This window comes from Parasteatoda tepidariorum, chromosome X2, assembly GCF_043381705.1.
Source record: "Parasteatoda tepidariorum isolate YZ-2023 chromosome X2, CAS_Ptep_4.0, whole genome shotgun sequence".
Lineage (NCBI taxonomy): Eukaryota > Metazoa > Arthropoda > Arachnida > Araneae > Theridiidae > Parasteatoda > Parasteatoda tepidariorum.
The window spans coordinates 8,655,752-8,677,455 of record NC_092215.1 but is presented as its reverse complement, the minus strand read 5'-3'; the positions used below and the strand labels follow the sequence as shown (position 1 = coordinate 8,677,455).

At 30.0% G+C, this 21,704-nt stretch overlaps 1 protein-coding gene across 1 annotated transcript in view; it reads right to left on the bottom strand.

Moving 5' to 3' along the window:
• LOC107452408 (Na(+)/H(+) exchanger protein 2) overlaps positions 1–21,459 on the bottom strand; it is a 170,620-nt gene extending 149,161 nt beyond the window's left edge. The window contains exon 1 of the mRNA XM_043049487.2: positions 20,843–21,459. Within this exon, the coding sequence (XP_042905421.1) occupies positions 20,843–21,125 (283 nt within the window). The 5' untranslated portion in view covers positions 21,126–21,459. The remainder of the gene's footprint in view (positions 1–20,842) is intronic.
• Positions 21,460–21,704: the final 245 nt, after the last annotated feature.

Below are 21,704 nucleotides of genomic sequence, written 5' to 3'. Positions count from 1 at the left end.
CTTATTGCCAGATGAGCGTTAACAGTTGAAAAAAAGTTACTTTTAAATTTTTTTTAAAAAAGCAATAATGCGTAGAACAGGGAGGGCGAATCAATGGCACGCGTGCCATTTATGGCACGCAACACAATATTTTGGGCACGCCACCGATCATAATAGTTATTGCTCTATGAATTGTTATTACACAAATGTCACACACTATGAAGCATATGTATCAATTAAATTAATATTCACACAAAAAAACAATTATTAATTAAAAAATTAACAATTAATGCTAAAAAACAATTAATAACCATAAAAAGCAAGCTAACAATAAATAACTAGCAAAAAAATCAACAGTCCTGCTTAAACTAATATCTTACAACTTAAGTTATTTGTCATTTAATCTGCAATAACAGAAGTCCCACTGATGCTACTTTAAGTTGAATTACGCGTATAACTGCAAAATATATTTTCTTTTCAATGTAAATAAAGAGTTTTAAGTTGATAGTATTTAGTATTATTTCCCAATAATTATGAAGTCAAAATTATTTGACGGCACGTCTGTGATTTCATTAAATAATTTTTTAGAAAAAATGGCACGTTGGTGTATAAAGGTTTGCCATCCCTGGCGTAGAATATATAATCAAATATAAATTTAAGCTGATTTCTCGTTACAGCTCTAACTCAGCTACTAAAATGCTTGCAAACTAGCTACTAACTAAACTAGCTACTAGCAAAGCTACTAACATAAAAATGCTTGCAGAGTGCAGAGTTCTACAAGAGCTTTTGGAATTTATTACTCAAAAAATAGCACTTTTTTCTTGTTACATTAAGTAACAAGAAGTTACATTTTTTAATTTAAGTTATATTATTTGTAACTTAGCTCAGTAGTAACTTAGTTGTAACTTCACTGTAACTTAACGTAAGTAACTTAACTTTAACGTAACTGTAACTTAACTTAGTAGTAACTTACATTAGATGTGACTTAGTTAGTTAGAAGTAAGCTAAGTTACATTACGCAAGTACGATTAAATTAATTAATTGCTTAGTTTTAGCTTTAAAACTCAAAGATCAAAATTTACTAATTAAGTTGAAAAAATCTTGAATTAAAGCAACTGCTTTACAGTCAAGATAGCACTTCGATTGCGGGACTAGGTTACATATTTATGGATTAATTATAATTTATAAATTGATCATTACTTTAAATAGAAAAAAATAAATTCTATATGAAGAACTATAAGAAAAAATTTAGTCTGATTAGCGAATAATAATTCGGATAACCTTCCTTGTTAGTTGTAAATTACAAATCTTTAAAATGATTTAAATTGATATTCGCTATTTTTATTCAGCAAAGCAAAAATTTTTTATTGAATGTTGATTCCATACAAATATTTAATTCAAAGAAAGTAATTCAAAGATTGTTAAAATATCATTAAGAGAATTGTATAAAATTCAACAAATGACATTTGGATCAATAGATTTTACAAAGAGTAGTGATTGAATGCGTCTGTTTTTGAAAACCTTCATTAAATCGATACTCCTCTAAAATTGATGAAAAGAAGTAACGTTAATAAGGTTGTTTGTCTCAAAGATTTGGATAAAAAGAGGGAATAATTTAGTCTACTGAGGATAATGGGATTTATAACCTTGAGCGTTTCAACGAATTGTTTATCTTATCCCAAAACTTTCCAAGAAAGGATTTGGTTCCCTGAAAAGCCCGAGAGCCACGAAAATAACACTTACTTGGCGCATTTTCTTAATGTATATGTTACCTTATGCATGATATGTCGGCATTCTATAGATAGTCTAAAAATTGTATAAAATAAATTGAGTTTTTAGGCAAAATTATGAAATGTGATGAAAATGAAATGCTTTGTTTAGTCGTTGTATAAAATACTAGACTGACAGTTACAGTATAAAATACTAGACAGAATCCACGGCAAGAGCCGTGGTGGCTCAGGGAATAGAGCGTTCGCTTCTCAATGAGGTGAACCGGATTCAAATCCCAGCAATGGCTGGTCGATGCGAATTCCGCACCCGGCTTGCACCGACCGCAGTGCTGACGTAAAATATCCTCAGTGGTAGACGGATTATGGGTTAGAGTTCCCTTGCCATCAGGCTGACCGTGGGAGGTTGTCGTGGTTTTCCCCTCCATGTAACGCAAACATGTTGGTTCCATCATAAAAGTCCTCCACTAAAGCAAAATTTCCTCCAATTCTTGAATTCGGTTCAAAATTACAAGACTACGGAGTTGAGCATTAGCAGTCGTAAACTCCAAATTGAGTCGGCTGTAAAACGACGGTTATAAAATGCAAATAAAAAATACCTACGCAATGTGTGAAAGAATTATAGTTTCATACTTATCCGGTTTATGGTTAATCATTGTATAATCATCCGTTAGTTATTATATCATACTACGCCTGCTGGTTTTATCCATTGTACGCAGTGACTAGGCATTCTATAGATTTCATACATTAACGATAACATATACACCGAAGAGCCATTACATTATGAACACCCTCCATCTATAACAATGGGCTCGCCCAGGTTTCCATGGTTTCTCGCCCAGAAACAATGTTTTCATGGGGCACATTAGGACCCATAATCCTCATAGAACAATCCCTGACGTCTGTAAGCTACTTGGACATAGTTGTAGATCAGGTTCACCCATTCATGGCAACAGTTTACCAACAACAGGATAATGCACTATGTCATAAGGGTCGAATCGTCATGGATTGGTTCGAGGAACATTCCAGTGACTTTCAAGTCATGTCTTGGCCCCCAAATTCACCTGACCTTAATCCAATAGAGCATTTGTGGTCCTACTTGGAAAATCAAATTCGTGCTGCCACGTTATCCCCTCGCAATGTGAGGGAATTGCAGGACCAATTGGTGAGCGCTTAGTACCAGATACCTCAGACTACCTATCATCACCTTGTGCAATCAATGCCACGGCGGGTGCTAGCAGTTTTCAGGGCTAAAGGTGGTCCTACATGTTATTAGCAGGGTGGTCATAATGTAATGGCTCTTCGGTGTATATATGTTACTGTGAAAGTCAAAGATTAGTGAACATCGAAAATGTCCGATGAACATTCACAAAGCCTCTTTGGTGAATATTCGAAATATGTTTTACATGAGGTTTGATATTATTATATTTGATATTTTAATAATTATTTGATATTTTAATTATAATATTAAATGATCGAATTAAAATAGACAAGGAAAACATCAGTACACCAGGCAAGTGATTCTTCTCTACATTTCATTGTCACTTCAATAATTATAATTGCCGATGGTTAATAATAAAAATAACCGTCAATAATATTGTCTGGCAAACACTTTCTCGGTATTGTCTACATTGATTTTCTTAAACGTTAATGGTTATATCTTAGTAATTCCTTACATTGATGTATTTTAGGGTTAAAAGCCTGAATACTTTCCCGGTATTCTCTACAGTGAATTTTTTTAAACGTTTATGGTAATTTCTCAGTAATTCCTTACATTGATCTTTTTTAGGGTTAAAAGCCTGATTGCACTAAATAATAACATATAACAAATTTTCTGAGTATTCACCCAAACAACTATTTGAAAGTCGGTACTCCCGAGAGATTGTTTGAATTCAATAAGTTCGACAAAAATTTAAGAGGCCTTGCATTTTCTATTATGCTCAAAACAAAACAAAAACAAAACTTAAATACTCTATATGATGATAAGACTTCGTCATCTATCTTCTTTTAACATAATTTTTTTAGAAATATTTTATAGTGTAACTGTAAGACAAAGTTTTTCAAAAAATAACTTTTCTCTTAAGTAAATGCTCTTAAACTGGCAATTGCCTGAAACTGAAAAGTGGCCTAAATATGTTATTCAGATATATGTTATTTCAGATCTTTTACGAAAAGAAAGCGATAAAAACTGATAACACTACCATTTAGTTTACTAATCTTCAAGAAGTAATCAAATATGAAGTGATCCAAAAAATTCAAGTATTTATAGACAAATAAGAAAAAGCTTATCAATAGTCGAAATATGTTTATTGATTTCGAACTATTTTCTGTGTGATTCATTATTTGCGTTAGATATCGAGTTAGGTGGGGTAATATAGTCTATAAAACAGTATATTTTAAACACAATATACGTAACTGCAAGAAACCCAACTTTGCCCCAAGATTGCCTCGTAAAATAACACTAGTTTTCTTATCCAAAACAATACGTCTTAAAAATTGTTTTTTTCTGTCTATATTTTGCATGCTATATTTTATTTTCACAATAGTTTTTCTGTTAATAATTTTTACGGAATGGCTTTTGAAATTGATTGAAAATTTGGAATTTATTATTCATCAATTAAGGTTAGCCTTCCTTTAATTCGAGAGACAAAGAAATTCATTAAATCGCGAAATTTGATAAATAGAGGCTCGTTATTTCGAGACCTGAAGGCATTATTGAGATTGACTTGCAGGGAGAAACACTATTTTGGATGTTTTAGGAATTGTAAATTGCGTGAGCATAACAGTGATAAGTAGATAAAATTTCTTTTTTGTATCTTTATAGGCTTATTTAAAGACGCCAAAAAGTTAAAGAAACTTTTTAAATTTTTCTCAACTGTTGAAATAGATTGTAATTTTGAGATTTAAAATTTATTAATTATGAGTTCATTTTACTCGGAGAACAAAAAAATTCGTTAAAGCGCAAAATTTGATGAATAGTAAAAAAATTTGATAAAAATATTTTTTGCATTGACTGAATTACAAACAATTCTCTTATTTTTTTTTATAATTTTGCATTCCATTTTAAGGAGATTATATTAATTAACATATCAGCTATATTCATTGAGCTAATTTTAAAATTTTGGCTATTCTAATTATAAAAAAACCGTTATACCAAAATATATTGTTCCGAACTGAAAATGAAAGTAACCGAACTACAAATGTAACTGGTTGTAAGCTTAAACTTAAAATCCTGGTTTTGAATGACAGTCACAAAATCTTAAATCGCATAAAAAGTTCCTCGAAATTTATATCAAGATTTACTATGAGATTTGAGGTCATCAGAAAATAGAAATAGAAGCGCCATACTCAAATATAGATCAAATTACTTTAAGATTACTTAACTTCAAACATTGACATTTCTGTCAAGAGAATTTTATTTCAATGTTGTGTCCAAAATAGCTTAAGATTTGCCCAAGGATTTCCAAATAAATCAAAATAATTTTTTTTGGTAAAATAGTATGAAAACATGCTATATAATTTATTTTGAAATTAGATGAGCTATATGAGAGCTATAATGTTCATTATTTTCAGGGTTTTTTTTACAGTTCTCTAGTCATATGTAACAACACAATTTTGTGAGTAATATACTGTTTTTCTTAACTGTTTGAGTTTGTAGCAGTTATTCATAACTCATGGCTGATTTTCTTCAGCTATCTTATCCTCTGTAAAAAGTGTGGTATTACACCTACCCGAATTTGGTGTTGAAATACTGTGAATGAATATTTTACTCCTAATTAATACTGAATCGAGTGTTCATATGCAGTGGTTTACAATATTTAATTTAATATTATTATTTAAAACTGAAAAAAATAAGAGACTACTTTTGTATTTACTTCTTTATTTTTCTCAGTTAAATCGTGTTCACTTGAGTGCTTACATGTTACGGGGAATCCCCGGCTGAAGTGTAAGTAGTAGTTGTTTTGGCAGTGCTTCTTATTTTTATCAATAGGTGTCACTACCGCAGTGTGACGAGGTTACTGACCCGACACTTTCACACTTTTTAAAGGGTGTCTCCAAATCTTAACTGTCCCGCAGTGGACTGATCGTTAAGACACGGTTCCCAGCAGATCACCGAAGTCAAGCATCACTGGCTGCGGTCAGTGTGCGGATGGGTGACCACTTGGATCAGTCTGCGTAGGTACCGAGGGTGTGCGGTATTGGTCCTCGTTAAACTGTGCTACCGTAAAGTGCTCGACTTCGCGCACAGGTCGTCGGGCTACCGAAGCGGGGGTGCCATCCCTTCCGCAGAGGATCAAAATTGTGATGGCATGTCTTCGGAATATCCACCGGGATGTTTCCCAGACAGTCGCCAATAGCCCATTGTGCAGCTCTAGTGCGACGTAAATTAACAACAACAACAACCAAATCTTAACTCTAATAATCGCAATAAGATACATTTGACTCATTCGTGAATTATTTTTGACAAGTTTGGCGTGTGTTTAGAACGTCAGAAGGTTGTTTACAAATGAACAGAGAAGGTGAACACGCTGAGAAACATTTCACAGAAAGAAAAGTAAATTATTAAAAGAAAGGCACGCTATGGTTCAGTTATATAATAAAGATTATTATGTTTTCATAAGAAGATTTAAGTTTTATTAAATAATTTTATCATATTTCATTTCTGTTCGTTTCAGTTTTGTTAAGCCTATCTCAAGTTTATATTGATATTCTCTTCTCTCTGTGCTGCCTGTATTTTATGATTTACAAACTAATATCAACGAATAAATTAATATCAGATCGGATATAACAAATATTTCGGACATTCACCAAAGCGACTATGTGATTGTTGACATTCACCGGTGAAAGTCGACATTCTCTTGATTTTAGTCATTCACGGTAACGTATACATTAATGTTAAAAATTAAAAAATTTATCAAGATTTCGGACAGAGTCGATTTAATTTGTTATCGCTATCAATTACTCAGACAGAATCAGACAGAAAAATAGAAAATATTATATCTTTTCCGTTAGAAATAAAGTCTGCATTCGAAGAAAGTCTGATTTATTTTTCATCTGATTTACATCAGGATGTTTACCGGTCACAAAAATTTTCGTGATCATTTTTTCAAACTTGACAATTTTCGAGGATTTTTTAAACAACTAACTTTTAAGATACAATTTCTCCAGTGATTTCGTAATTGTGGAATAGGAATTATTTTTTCAAAAAGAAGTGGTTATTAACATAACCACTAAGTGAGATTTTTGTTTGAGTTTCTTGTCAACGATAATTCGAAAATACTGAAAAAGAAGCACACTTTGAAAAATATGTTCTCAATCTTTTAGTCAGAAGACTGTTCAAGAATTTACTTCACTACAAAAATAATTAATAAAAAAATGTGGTTATTAAAAAATTTCAAAAATTGGTCACAATACGGTCAAATAAAAGATCAAAAACATTTAACATTTTACACCTTTAATTATAAACTTACTATTACTTTTACATTTTAACTTTTACTTTTTAACTTTTACTACTAACTATTACTTTTTTGATGTTTATTATTTTAAAGCTTAAAACCCTTTAAAATTTAAAGTTTTTCATGTGACCCCATTCTTTAGAGCCAATTTTAAACAGGGATTTACAATTTTAATTTTACATGCTTATTATTTATAATTTTTTCTTTTCTTTTTTTTAAATATCAATACTAAGGCGTTATTCTGCACCGGTTAATAAGTTAATATCGTTAATGTAAAATATTTTATATTAAACTGTCATTGTGAAATGTTGAACAGTAATTTTTCATATTCACTTTTAAATATTTAATAATGAAAGTAACGTAAAGTGTGTAGCTACGAACTACATCGATATAAGCAATATTACTTCTTGATTCATTAACTAATTTTTATGTATGCTACTGTTTAAAAACCTTAATAAATCAAACACTAGTTTAAGTAATGGATATTGTTCTTTAATTATTCTTCAGTGTATAATTTGTTGTGATTTTTATCAAAATTAAAAAGAAAAACACTGTAACTTTAAACATAAAAATAGAGGAAACTTTTTATAAGTTCAAATTAAGCTCTCAGAAGAAATTAATCTTAGTCAGTAAAGTGGCATAACAGGAGAGGGGGACGTTGAGTCAGTTAATCCTAAGAGGCATTTCTTATTGGCAGCAAAATTTTTAACATTATCTTCTAGAAAGTTTTTACATTTATTTATTTTTTATTATTTATAAATAAGGGATCGCCAAAATTACCAAGATGAGTCAATTTTACATATATATTTTAAATAACAAAATCCCATTTGCTTTATCAAATAGTTCCAGGAGGTGAAAAAATTTTAAAAATCACTTTTTCTTATTTTATTATTAAATATATTTTTTGAGGTAATTTGAAAAGAGACGATTCTTTTTGTCCTTTATATAAAACATTTAAAAAACTGTCTCGGCAACTTAATTGTAATTAAAAAAAAACTTTTTAAATAAAAATATTTAATCATTTTAATCGTTCAAAATATCATTTGAAACAATATATTGTTAACAATTATGTATTAACCATTTTAATAATAATAAATTATTTTTTAAATAATTTTAGGAGCAAGCTAAGTATTTTTAGCAAATTTTTAAAGTAAGGTAAATAAATAACCTTTTTGTGATAAAATACAATATTTTGACTTAACACTTAATCGATGTTATATTTTACAAATTTTTAAATAATGGCAGAAAATATCGTTTTACTGTGAAATATGTAGCTCAGATGAAACGGAACTTATAAATACAATAAAATTTGCTTTAATTTTTTTATTTAAATAAATATGTCAGAAAAATAAGTTTGTAATTATTTTAACTGTCACATAAAAAAATTAATTTGTCTTCTCAACACATTACACATTGTGGGATGTTTTTATGGTGAATTATTTCACATAGTCATGAAACAAAATACACTATACTCAAATAATATATTTTTATGCATGAAATCATATAAAAAAATTACTTGAATCGAATTTCATACTTTTCGTATAATTTTTCATTATAATAAAAACTTTTGACTAATAGTTATAAAACCAATTTCATTTTTACGTAGAAAATTGCTTTGTAAAAACCTCCTAACCAAAAAAATCTTAAAATGTTATTATTAAATGATAAAATCCAATATACTGGAAGCTGAATTATTTTTGAGGGACAAAATTCTACCATAACCAGTCCAATATATTGGACAATGAATCATTTTTGAGGGACGAAATTGTACCAAATCCTGTCCAACCAAATTTTTTCCAATATATTGAACATTGGATTATTTTAAGAGACAAAATTGTACCAATCACTATCCAATATATTAGACACTGAATTAATTTTAAAGAACAAAATTATACTACAAATGCTATCCAATATATTCAGTACTGAATTATTTTTGAATGACAAAATTGTACTAAATAACATGCAACTAAATGCTGTTCAATATATTGTACACTGAATTTTTTTTGAGTGACGAAATTGTACTAAATGTTGTCTAATATATTGGACATTGGATTAGTTCAAGTGACGGAACTGTACCAAATGTTGTCTAATATATTAAGCAGTGGATTATTTTTAAAGAAAAAAATTGTGCCGTAAATACTAACCAATATATTGGATACTGAATTATTTTTAAGTGACAAAATTTTACCAAATGTTGTCCAATATAGTGAACACTGAGCTTAAGTAGTATAAATAGCAGGAAAATATTTTTTATTACTTGTTTTACATTAATAAACATCTACTGAAAAGAACATTAAGTAAGATTAAAAATAGTAATAATAAGGTGAGAAATTTTTACTTAATAAAGCTCAGCCTGACTTCACGCTAAGAAATCAACGTGGAGTGATTAGCATTGTTCGTGTCGGAAATCTTTCGTGACACATTCTAATTATGTTTAGGCAATGTCATCTGCTTGTGTTAAAATTACTAGATGTTTTCTTCTTTTCTTTATATTAAGCATGATTAAGTTTTACTCTTGTTTTTAAATTTATTTTTAATAATATTTCAGTATCAGAAAATGTGAATGAATATAAAAATAAATAAATAAATAAATCTGGACATTGGAAGTATTTTCTAATTATTTATTAATTTGTTGAAAACAACATTATTAGAAATTTCTCAGAAAAAATTGTTAAATAACACTTTATTTAATTGTTATTTTACCCTATTCAAAGAAAACAGTCAAATAACCATAAAAAAGATGGTATATAAACCGTATATTAACTGCTTTCACCTAATACAGTTAAACCAGAATTTTATCGCGCTAACTAAACCCACTTAATGAAGCAACTTAGTTCCTTGCAGCTGGGTACATATTACAGCTGAGGGGGCTAATCTATCAGTCTTATGACTGACAGAACGGATGTTCAAAACCCAGCGTTGACGAGGCAATAGTTCCTCCATTCATTTCAACACATGAAGAATTTCCTGTGCCCTGCACACTTCAATGCTCATTACTCAATGAAACGCCTAGCTCCAATGTCCATTTAAATTTCGAAACCATGCTAGTTGTAAATGGTTAAAAACCGTATAATTTTGTATTCATGGTTTTATAACCATACTAGTTGTAAACGGCTTCAAAACCGTAAAGGTAAAAAATGTTCTCTACCTTAAACTGTAGGGTTAATTGGATGGACAAACTGCTGCCAGTTATTTTACCATAGTTTTAGAATGAAAATTTTAACAGCGTATAATTACCAGGGTTCTACAAATCAACTATCACCCCAACACGGAAGGAAAAAAAGGTAGCTGGTATTTAAAACAACTCAATTTTGTTTTTATTATGGTTATTACATTTATCCTGCAACTAAGATCTTTGGTTTTGTGCAACTGCATAGTATTTTTTTTTCTGGTGATCAAATAAGTAAAAAAACATTCACATTAATTTATTTGTTTGAAAATATGTTCAATACATTTATAAAAACTTATCTTGACATTTAAAAATGTGTAAATACTTTCCGTAACCTAATTACAGAGCACTAATTATTTAAAATATTTGAGGTTGCTTTCTTGAGCCATTAAAATTGGCACATGATTTGCAAAGTCCAATCATTGGAACAAAAGTTATTCTGGATATATTTTCGTATTTACACACTATTCATGTAATATTTTTTAATATTTTGCATTTGTAATTTGTAGAATAAAACAAAGTGACCAAATTTTTTAGACCAAATATATTTACTCATAAATCAAATATAATCTAATATACAAAATGGCAGCTTACAAAGTAACTAACTGCAATTTTCCTTATCATATAAGCGGTGTAACATAAACTTCATGGCATTTTATTAAAATAATTATATATAAAAAATGTAACAGTTTAATTCAAATCATAATGATTCTGTGTAATAAATATAATAATTAAAATAATGCAAACTTGTAATAATGATAATATTACTAAACTATTATTATACTGTTAAGAATATAAAATTTTAAAGGTGAAATTATAACAATAAAAATCCATTCAAAATAAATAAATTTGAATAAGCATTTTTAATAGAGCACTTTAAAATAAAAGGAAAATAAGTTCAAACTATGCAAACGCGCGTCAAATTGATTTCAAAAATAGTCCGTAGCAATTTTAAGTTTACAAATTTATGTAAAGAAACAAACTATAATTTAAAAAGTTAATTAATGACCTAAAAAAGTTAATTAATGACCTAAAAAAGTTAAAAAAAAGTTTCGGAAAATTGCCTTTCTGGCCCTATAAGGAAGGTATTCTATATTTCTTACAACCTCATAGCATTAAAATGCAAAAATTTATTTTAAAGTCCTTACAGAAAATATGAATGCAATAAATAAGCATAATTTTAAAGATTAGAACTACTGTTCGATAATTTTGTTTTGTTTTCACCTAATCCTTCGAGGAATTATTTTCAAATTTTATTCGTAAACACTTCTACGAATATTCAAAAGCGGATCAATAAAATTCTGTCTTAATACTTTTGTTCAATATATAATTCAAAAGCTTTAAAAGTTCTATTTTCTTCTTTATTATATTGAATATTCACTCAAAAATCAGTCACTTGCATCCATTTAATAGATTTCTTTTCCATGTGTGTCACATTAAAAAAGAAGAAGAAAAAAAATGTTTCATTTTGCTTTTTTTGTGTAAGTTAAAAATAAGCATAGATAATAACTTTCATTGTTAATTAAATTAATAATATAGCGGAACCAAAGTTATCGCTCTACATTCGCCAAAAGGCGACTAAATTTAAAAATGACTATTTAAAATTTCTTTACTGACACCGAATTGCCACTTTCTCGCCTAAAATAAATCCCTTGTGATCCAAAATACGTGTTTTCAATTTGTTTTACTTTACCAGAAAACTGGAATATTTAGGTTATTTCATTCTTGTTCGAAATTTCAGTCGCCTAAATTTGGTTATTAAAGGTTTCATTCTATTTCAAGTTAATTTCATAGTACTTTTTTTATTTATGTCTGTTAATGTTTAAAATTAATCTAATTAATAATAGTTTCATCACTATAAATACAATCAGTTCAGATTTTTTTTGTAACTTATAAATTTATGTTCGTTAAAAAACGTAAATCTTATGCTGCACTATTGGATCAATAACTATAAACTCTAAATTTTATTAGCTAAGCATTTTATATAGAATACTTGACTTTTACATACATCTGCTTGGAGAGATTATGAAAAACTGTTTTAGAAATGAATCGTGTAGTGTTTACCATATTTTGAGAAATGCTTAAAAAATATGTTAGTATTTTGAAAATAATTAAAGTACTGAAGTATAATTTTTTAAAGCATTGTTTTTAGTACGAAATTTCAATGTTTGAAAAAATTGCCACATGTTTTCAAAAGTCGCCGCTTTTAAAAATGTTACTACCGGCACAGATCCGGTAGCTAAATTTTCTATTTTTGCCCTATAGTTCTCCACCTTTGATGAGCGTAATACAGGGAATAGGTGGCAAATTAGGTAAGGATATACGAAGGCATTTCCTTTTTTATTTTATGTTATAACCGTTGTTGAACAGCCGACCCAACCTTATGGGTTTATGACTACTAATGTTCAACTCCGTAGCCTTGTAAATTTGAACCCAATTCAGAAGACAAGGGATGAATTGTCAATATTAACATCTTCAGAACCGGCAGACGAAGAAAAAAGTGTTTCATCTGCATATTTCATAACCATCATTGAACAGCAGACCCAATTTTTTTTTCTTTTTTTTGGTTTTACAACTACTGATGTTCAACTCCGTAGTCTTGTAATTTTAAGCTCAATCCAGAAGACGAGGAAACTCCTGGATCGAGTATTGGGAAAAATGTGCCTTCGTGGAAGACTTTTTGATTCAGCTAACCCGCATTTGCGTTACATGGAGACGAAGACCACGAGAACCTACCACGGTTAGCCTGATGGCAAGGGGACTCTAACCCATGATCCGTCTACCACTGAGGATATTTTAAGTCAGCACTGTGGTCGGTGCAAGCCGGATGCGGAATTCGTATCGACTGGGATTCGAACCCGATTCGCCTAATTGGAAGGCGAACTCTCTATCCCTTGCTCCATTGCAGCTCTACGTAAGTATTAGTAGAAACGGAGTCTAAAAGGGGACAATTAAGAAAATAATGCTCTTAGATAAAATAAAAATATCAGAAAAGTTAGATTATTATTGCACCTCAATATATTGAGCCGAAAGTGCATTTTTACAAGAAGAATACTGAATATACTTCCTCCTTTCTAACTAACCCGACAGCTCCGGGTGGGTCCAGGTCTTTCACGGAATTTTATTCTAAGCCGTCTTGTTCTTGACCTTTCTAATTTATTTACTTTAATAATTTTAAAGACATTTTCTAACCAGTCGGGCCACTTGAATCTTGGTCTTTCTCTTGTGTGATTCGATTGTGATTCCAAAATGATTGTGATTCGAGTATCACTCATAATTGTTAAATACTCTGCCCATTTCATCCTTTGAATAGCAATATACTGAATGTACTAACTATATGAACTGCCAAATTATGAAAAAGAGATTAATTAATGACTTGAATGATACTAATAGGAAAATTGATTTCAAATATAGAAAGGAGCGGATTCGACAAAATTACTCCAATCGAGAGGAAAGACCAGCAAACTCCATCATACATGAATCCTCTTCCAATCATGAATTAATTTATGATCATGATTAGAATCATGAATCAATACATGATTCAATTTACCAATCTTCCTAATCATCCTTGAAAACACTGAGTTACATCTCAGAATCCTCGACCTCACCATCATCGAGGAAGATTCTATCAAAGTCGAAAGATACAGGGGTGGCCGGCTGTAAATCCTGTGTTAACGTTTCCAATTGTTCGACCATGTGCAGAGCAACTGCAACGGCCAATCAAGTTATTTGAAGTGCCCCTCGCCCATACACCTGCACCAATCATCGGTCAGAGCCTACAAAATTTTGTAATTGCAGCCAGTCTCCTCCAGCAAGCTTCACTGGTTGTAAATTCAGAATGAAACAGCTTCGAAAAAAGCCCCACTCCCCTCAGGATAAGGCTTCAAAGCTTGCCAGGAGTTTGAAAGGCTAAAAATGTCTACCAAAGTCTCAGCTCCAGTCAAAAGTTTCAACACTAGTCACCATGGGGGAGTCTTCGGCCAACTGGATCCGAACTCCAGTTCTCACTAACGTAAGTCCAACACTCTGCCAACTTGGCTATCCCGGCCGGAGTTCACACTAAACTTTTCTTTTGAAAAACGCAGTAAATGACATCTTTAATCAATATTTTTAAATTATCTAAATCTACGAATATTTTTTATACTACTTGGAGGGAAATACCTTTCACCATAAATGGTATTCAAAAATACTAGGTGTGGCACTACACCGGGGAATTATCTTGGTGTAGTGAAACACCACTTTGGTGTGAAGTAGTTGTAACTTTACATTTTGGTATTCAGATATTAACATATTTGGTATTCAGAAATACTAGGTGTGTCACTACACCTGGGAACTATCTTGGTTCTTGGTGTAGTGAAACACCACTTTGGTGTGAAGTAGTTGTAACTTTTTTGGTGTTCGAAAACATCTGAGAAATGCTTCAGTTGAAAAACTTTACATTATTTATATCAACTTCTCCTGCATAATGCTTATTAAACGCACCCTTTCCAAAATTCAACCTATATCACTGTGCGTAGCAACCAGTTTTCATTATCCATGACAAACAAATGTTAACAGTATTTCATATCAATATTTAATAAGTTGCGCCTATTCAATAACGATACAATTAGTTACGGTAATGTAATAACAATTACCCAATTAGATAATTTTATTCAGTCCCGTATGTTAACAAATAAAATTCCTATTTTGTTGCTATTGCTTGAAATTTATTCCTTGAACCATTCACCAGTTTTATTATATTTTCTTAATGTTTATTCCATAGAACTTTCTCTAGTAACTCATTACAAAATGTAAAAAGGCCTCTATATGCTTCCATTAAAATGTATAATATGTAACTGTCATATTACAAGTATCTTACACATTTTACTTGATTTGCAGTAATAACGAATACAGTATATTTCGATTGGAAAATATTTACTTTTAAAAGCAATTTCAAAATATTTGAATTTACCCTCGTTGGTCGTGACTTTTAATTACTAGGAAAAACTATTAAAAAAATAAGAAATTCGATTCAATTAATCGTTTTGACTTAAACATCATATAAATATCTTATTATTTGAGCCTAGTTAAATTTTTTTTACCAAAATATGAAGAAATAACACTATAAAAGCATTTACATCATTCAAAAAAAGTTATAGATAAAATGCTTCATTTTTAATATAATAACTAAAAAACTTAAGTTTATTTCACTAAACTTTTTTAAAGAAATATTATTTTATCGCATTTATAAGTTTACTTTCGTCTAAGCAAAATTGAAAAAACTGTGGTACTATCTCTCCGAATTTGTTGTTAAAGGAATACTTTTTTTCTTCCAGTTAACACTAAATCGAGGTTTCATTTACAATTCAAAGGCCGACCGGCCTGTGTAGGGGTTAGGGAATTGTCCTTGCATCAGAAAGGTTCTGGGTTCGAATCCCGGGCAAGGCATGGATGTTCTTTCCTTCTCTGTACTATTTGTCCTCACTGTGAGAGCAACGTTGTCCCACCTAATATGGTGCCCCTGAAAGAGAGGCCAACAAAATCCATCTGTATATGCCTGAATTGACGGATGTTAACACAGGTGGGCATTGGAAAAAAAAAAAGGTTTCCTTCATAAGTAAGCATTGAAGTTTAATAATACAATTCTGATAATTCTGATGAATTAGGATGACTCAATAAAATTATTGGGAGACAATTGCATTCTTAGAGGACTTATTGATGAAACTGATCCAAATTTGCGTTATCACGAAACCCTCCAACGGTTAGATCAGAAAATTAACATAAATTAACTCGAGAGAAAAAAAACAGAAGATAGATTCCGATAGAAAAAATATCTAATTTCAAATTATTTTAAGCATCATACCAGAAACATTAAATGCCATGCGGGTATGAAAATTTAAAGAAAAGAGGTGAAAAGTAAGTTGTCAAACTAATACGTACAAAAATTACTTTTATAAACCAATGAATAAAAATAATGATTATTTTTAAAAAGTTTGAACAGCAAAAAATTTTTAGTTACTTCTATAATTTAAAAAACCAAAACCATATTCGTTGGATGTATAAAGTAATGGAAATAAACTTGATTCACGTATTTTAAACATCAGTCAACGCACTTAAAGCGTCATACATGGAAATCAAAGAACAAATATCTGTTATCAATTCCTTCATACAATAAATAAGAGGTGAGACTAAGAAAAATAAATAAAGATATTGCAGCTATGTTTTCAATAAGAGTAAGAATTTACTCATAGATTCTAGGTAAACATGTGCTATCATAACGGAAATCTATCGTTTTCCCGCCAAATCTAGCAGGTAACTTTTAAAAGAAAAATTTGCTTCCTTTCATTGATTGTGGAAATGATTTTTTTGTTTTAATTCCTTTCAAATATGTGTTTTTTTTTCTAAAAAATAAATAAATTTTTTAAATTTAAAAAAAAATTTACTTATTTATTTTTTAATTTTTATCTAAGACTCAATATTAATAGCTCGAAGAGGTAACGCCAAATATGCTAATTAATATGTGCATACAATATTTAAAATTATGAAAGAACTTACTTTCTCTGAATAAACATACCCTTCTTTCAACGGATTTCTGACCCCAAGAATATAGGGGGTACCTGCAATCTGGGAAATATGGTCCCCATAGTTCGGTCAGGAGAGCGAGCTAAAGTTTGGACCCCTTCATATTAATTTTACCTTTTGCGTATTTTGCTATAACTCGAAAACTTTTTATGCGAATTGAAAAAGTTTTGTACAGAATTATAAAATTCGTTTATCCAAAGATAATTCCATGAAAAGGATTAATTTTAGTATGCATTTATTATGTTTTATTATTTTATTTAATAATAGTCGAAAAAATTTCGAATACTTAAAATTTGATTTCTCAGAAACTATTCGACCGATTTTGTTTAAATTTTGTATTTTGACGTATAAAATTATATTCTTTAAAATGACGTAAAAAATTTTATACCTCGCAATTCAAAATTTTTTCGACCATTATTAAATTAAATATTAAAAATTATTAAATATTTACTAAAAGTTATTGCTTGCTTGGAATTATCTTTGAATAAACAAATTTTATAATTAAATGCTTCAATTCGTTTTAAAAGTTCTACAGATATAGCGAAAGGCGCAAAAAGTAAAATTACCATTAAAGGATCCAAATTTTGGATTACTCTGTTGACCAAACTATTGGGATAGTATTTCCAAATCGCGGCTACCCCCTATGTTTTGGGGGTCAGAAATCCAAATCCATCGAAAAAAAGATATGTTTAGAGAAAGTACGTTTTTCTGTCTGATTTCGTAACTTAAAATATCGTCTGCACTAATAAATTAGCATATCTGAGGTCACCCCCTCAAACCTAGAACGTGAAGACGTCCTAGAACGTGAAGATCCGATCATTCACCTACTATTTTATTGTAAAAATGAATCCTTCACAAAACCTTTCATTCTAAAAATATTTGATAAAAGAAGTCGATGACAGCATTAATTCATTAAGAAACCGGTTTTGCGCTAGTCTTAGATTCTGAAAATTATGAGCAATTGTTTTGGCAAATGAGACATTTCACAAAAAATGGTTATAGATTATTGGTTTTTGCAATTTTTTCGAAAATCACAAAAACAGGACTCTATTAACACAAAATCTCAAGAATTGTGAATAGATTGTTCACTGTTTTACAAAACAGGTATTTTTCACTTAAAGACTAGGACTATTGTTTTTTATGATTTTTCGCGAAATCACAAAACGATGATCCTATTAACTCAAAATCACAAAATTTGTTGACCCTTAGCCAAAGAGGAAAGGTAAGTGGATCTGGGCAGCGCCTAGCTGAGTCATTTGCCCCCACCCCAAGATTCCCCCACCCCAAGATTTCAAATTTAATCTATCAAATAAAGTTATTATTAATGCTAGTAAATATATTATTTTTACTAATTAATATTTATGTTTATAATAATATTTAATAAACAACTATAGATTATAAATAATAAATAAACAAAATCTAGACCAAAAATGTGTCAATTTAAAAATATATAATGCCACCGACAACCCCGTTCGAAGCGGGTTACCCCATCTGTAAAGAGGGGATGCTTCTCCTATATAATAATTGTGTATAGATTGTGAATAGATTTTTAACAATTTCACAAGAACAAAACTTTCACAGAAATACTGCATAGACTTTTTTTTTTCGTTTTTTTTCTTCGCAAAATGAAAAAACAGACCACTCTTTAAAGGAAATTACAAAATTGTTAATAGAGTTTTTAAAATTTCGAGTAAACGGGACCTTTTTTAGAAAGGCTGTACTGTTATTTTTCTATGATTTTTCACAAAATCACAAAAACAGAATCCTATTTAAACAAAATCACAAAATTTATGTTTATAATAATATTCAATAAACAACTATAAAATACAAATAATAAATAAACAAAATCTAGACCAAAAATGTGTCAATTTAAAAATATATAATGCCGCAGACTATCCCGTTCGAAGCGTTTTACCCCATCTGCAAAGAGAGGATGCTTCTCCTAAATAAAAATTCTGGCTTCGGGCCTACAAAATTGTGAATAGATTTTGAACAATTTCACAAGAGCAAAACCTTACACAGAAAGACTGCATAGACTTCTTTTTTCCCGTTTTTTCGCAAAATGAAAAAACAGACCATTCTTTAAAGGAAATTACAAAATTGTTAATAGAGTTTTTAAAATTTCGCGTAAACGGGACCTTTTGTTTGGACCTTCTGTACTATTATTTTTCTATGATTTTTCGCAAAATCACAAAAACAGAATCCTATTTAAACAAAAGCACAAAATTTCAAATAAAATTATCACAGTTTCACAAAATCAAGACCTTTCACAAAAAATTTGGATTATTCCTGCTCGAACAAGTCCCCTACCGCATTTCAAAAAAGTCTTTGTATATTCCCGCGTCAAATTTTATAACTTAAAAAATGTATGATTTTTTTTTTCTATTTGTATCACTTTAAGAAAGGGGTTGTTATTACAAAAATGTAATTTGTTTTATTCTGGTTGATTAGAGTTTTTAAATATAGCTAAAAATTTTTTTTTTTTTAAACTATGAAATTTGATTTTTTTGGACAATTTAATAGTAAATAAATTTCTTATTTTTGAGTCTAGTTGATTTTGATTTTTGAGCAAAATATCAAAGATGGTAAAAACTAAAATTAATCAGTTTTTATGCAATAATTAAAAAATAATTCATTTTTAATCAGGTTTATTCATGAAAATAATTCTTTTTAATTAGGCTAGAGTTTTTAAATATAACGAAAAATGATTCTTTTTAAAAAAACTATGAAATTTGATCTTTTTGGACAATTTAATAGTAAATAAATTTAATATTTTTGAGTCCAGTTGATTTTGCTTTTTGAGCAAAATATCAAAGATGGTAAAAACTAAAATTAATCAGTTTTTATGCAATAATTAAAAAATAATTCATTTTTAATTAGGTTTATTCATAAAAATAATTCATTTTTAATTAGGTTAGAGTTTTTAAATATAACGAAAAATGATTTTTTTTTTTAAAAAAACTATGAAATTTGATTTTTTTGGACAATTTAATAGTAAATAAATTTCTTATTTTTGAGTCAAGTTGATTTTGCTTTTTGAGCAAAATATCAAAGATGCTAAAAACTAAAATTAATCAGTTTTTATGCAATAATTAAAAAATAATTAATTTTTAATTAGGTTTATTATTTTATAAATTTATTTAATTGAAATTTTTTTTTAAAATTTTAACACCTCTATTAGTAAATTTACTTCTAAGTAAAAGTTGCTGGCACTACTTATAGTCTTAAGAGAATATTTTTCTTAACCCCTTCAAGACCACGATCACATAAACGTGGTTCTTCCTTCACGGTTCCATGCAAAGCCTTTCTGACTTCAGCGGCCCAAGATTACATGGACGTAGTATATATATAGACTCAATATAGCGCTTTCGTACTGCATTTCATGTCAGTACTCTTTAGTACGCATATTCTCTGACTTCGCAGATTTGAGCCGTGAACGCTCAAGAGATAGAGCATTCGCCTTTTAATAAGGTGAACCGGGTTCGAATCTCAGCGATGGCTGGTCAATATGAATTCCGACTTGCACTGATCACAGTGCTGACGTAAAATATCCTCAGTGGGAGACGGATCATGGGTCAGAATCCCCTTACCGACAGGCTAGCCGAGAGAGGTTTCCGTGGTTTTCCTCTCCATGTAGCGCAAATGTGGTTTGGTTCCATAAAATAGTCCTCCACGAAGGCAAATTTCTCCCAATACTTAATACATGAGCTTCCTTGTCTTCTGGATTGGGTTCAAAATTACAAGACTACGGAGTTGAACATCAAAAGTTATAAAACCAAAAAAAAAAAAAATTGGGTCTGCTGTTCAACGATGGTTATAAAATATGCAGATGAAACGCTTTTTTTCTCCGTCTGCCGGGTCTGAAGGAGTTGATAATTCATATTTTTTTGGAAACTCGTTTAAAAAGTATTTGAAAGACTAAAAACTAAGAAAAAGAACGATTGACTTACCGATTTTGGCACAGCAAGCAACGAAAATCCATGCAGTAATGATAAATGGACCTGCTACATGATCGAAATCAAAAATAGCTACTGGAAATCTTTTCACTTCATGGACAGTTCGTTGTGTAGATGGCACAGTAGAAACATCACGAAGTGGCTGAAGATGAGGTTCATTCGCTTTATTAGAAATCACTTCCGTTTTTAAGTTATTTCCCTCATCTTCACAAAAACAGTTTCCAAAAAACAAAAAAGTCGTTAATAAACAAAGTCGAAATGTTTTGAAAGAAATCATTTTTCTGTTTTTTTTTTTTTTTTTTTTTTTGTAGTTTCAACCAAATTTAAATCTTAAAGCTCTTTGCCTTGTAGAGATCACAAAATACATATCTAATTCATTTGTTCTTAAAATATTCTAAATTTACAATAATTCTCTCCAAAAAAGCAGATTTTTACATATTTTTAAATAAAATAATTGACTTTTTCAAAACTATCGTTACATATTACTTTCTAAAACATCGTTTTTATCAAAAATACCTCCTGTGAGCGCCGTGTATCAATTCACCGGTTTTACTAAAAGAGAACTCGCTCCTCTCTTTTTCTACTCACACCAACGACTCAATGTAGATCACTGGGTTATAGTTTCTAACTCATATCTGTATTCTTCTTCTACAATCCCACCTTTTCTAGTGATGTCAGTCGTTTACAGGGTTTTGATTGGCTGGTGCTTAGCAACCACAACATCGCGTCTCTCGGCGTTTGATTTAAGCAGAAGACGCGAAACCATTCTTTCTTTTTCTTCAAGTGATCCGAAAAGAGAAAACCCTTTTACAACGAAAAACAAGAGATGTTATTTTCCCCGCAAAACAGCTTATAA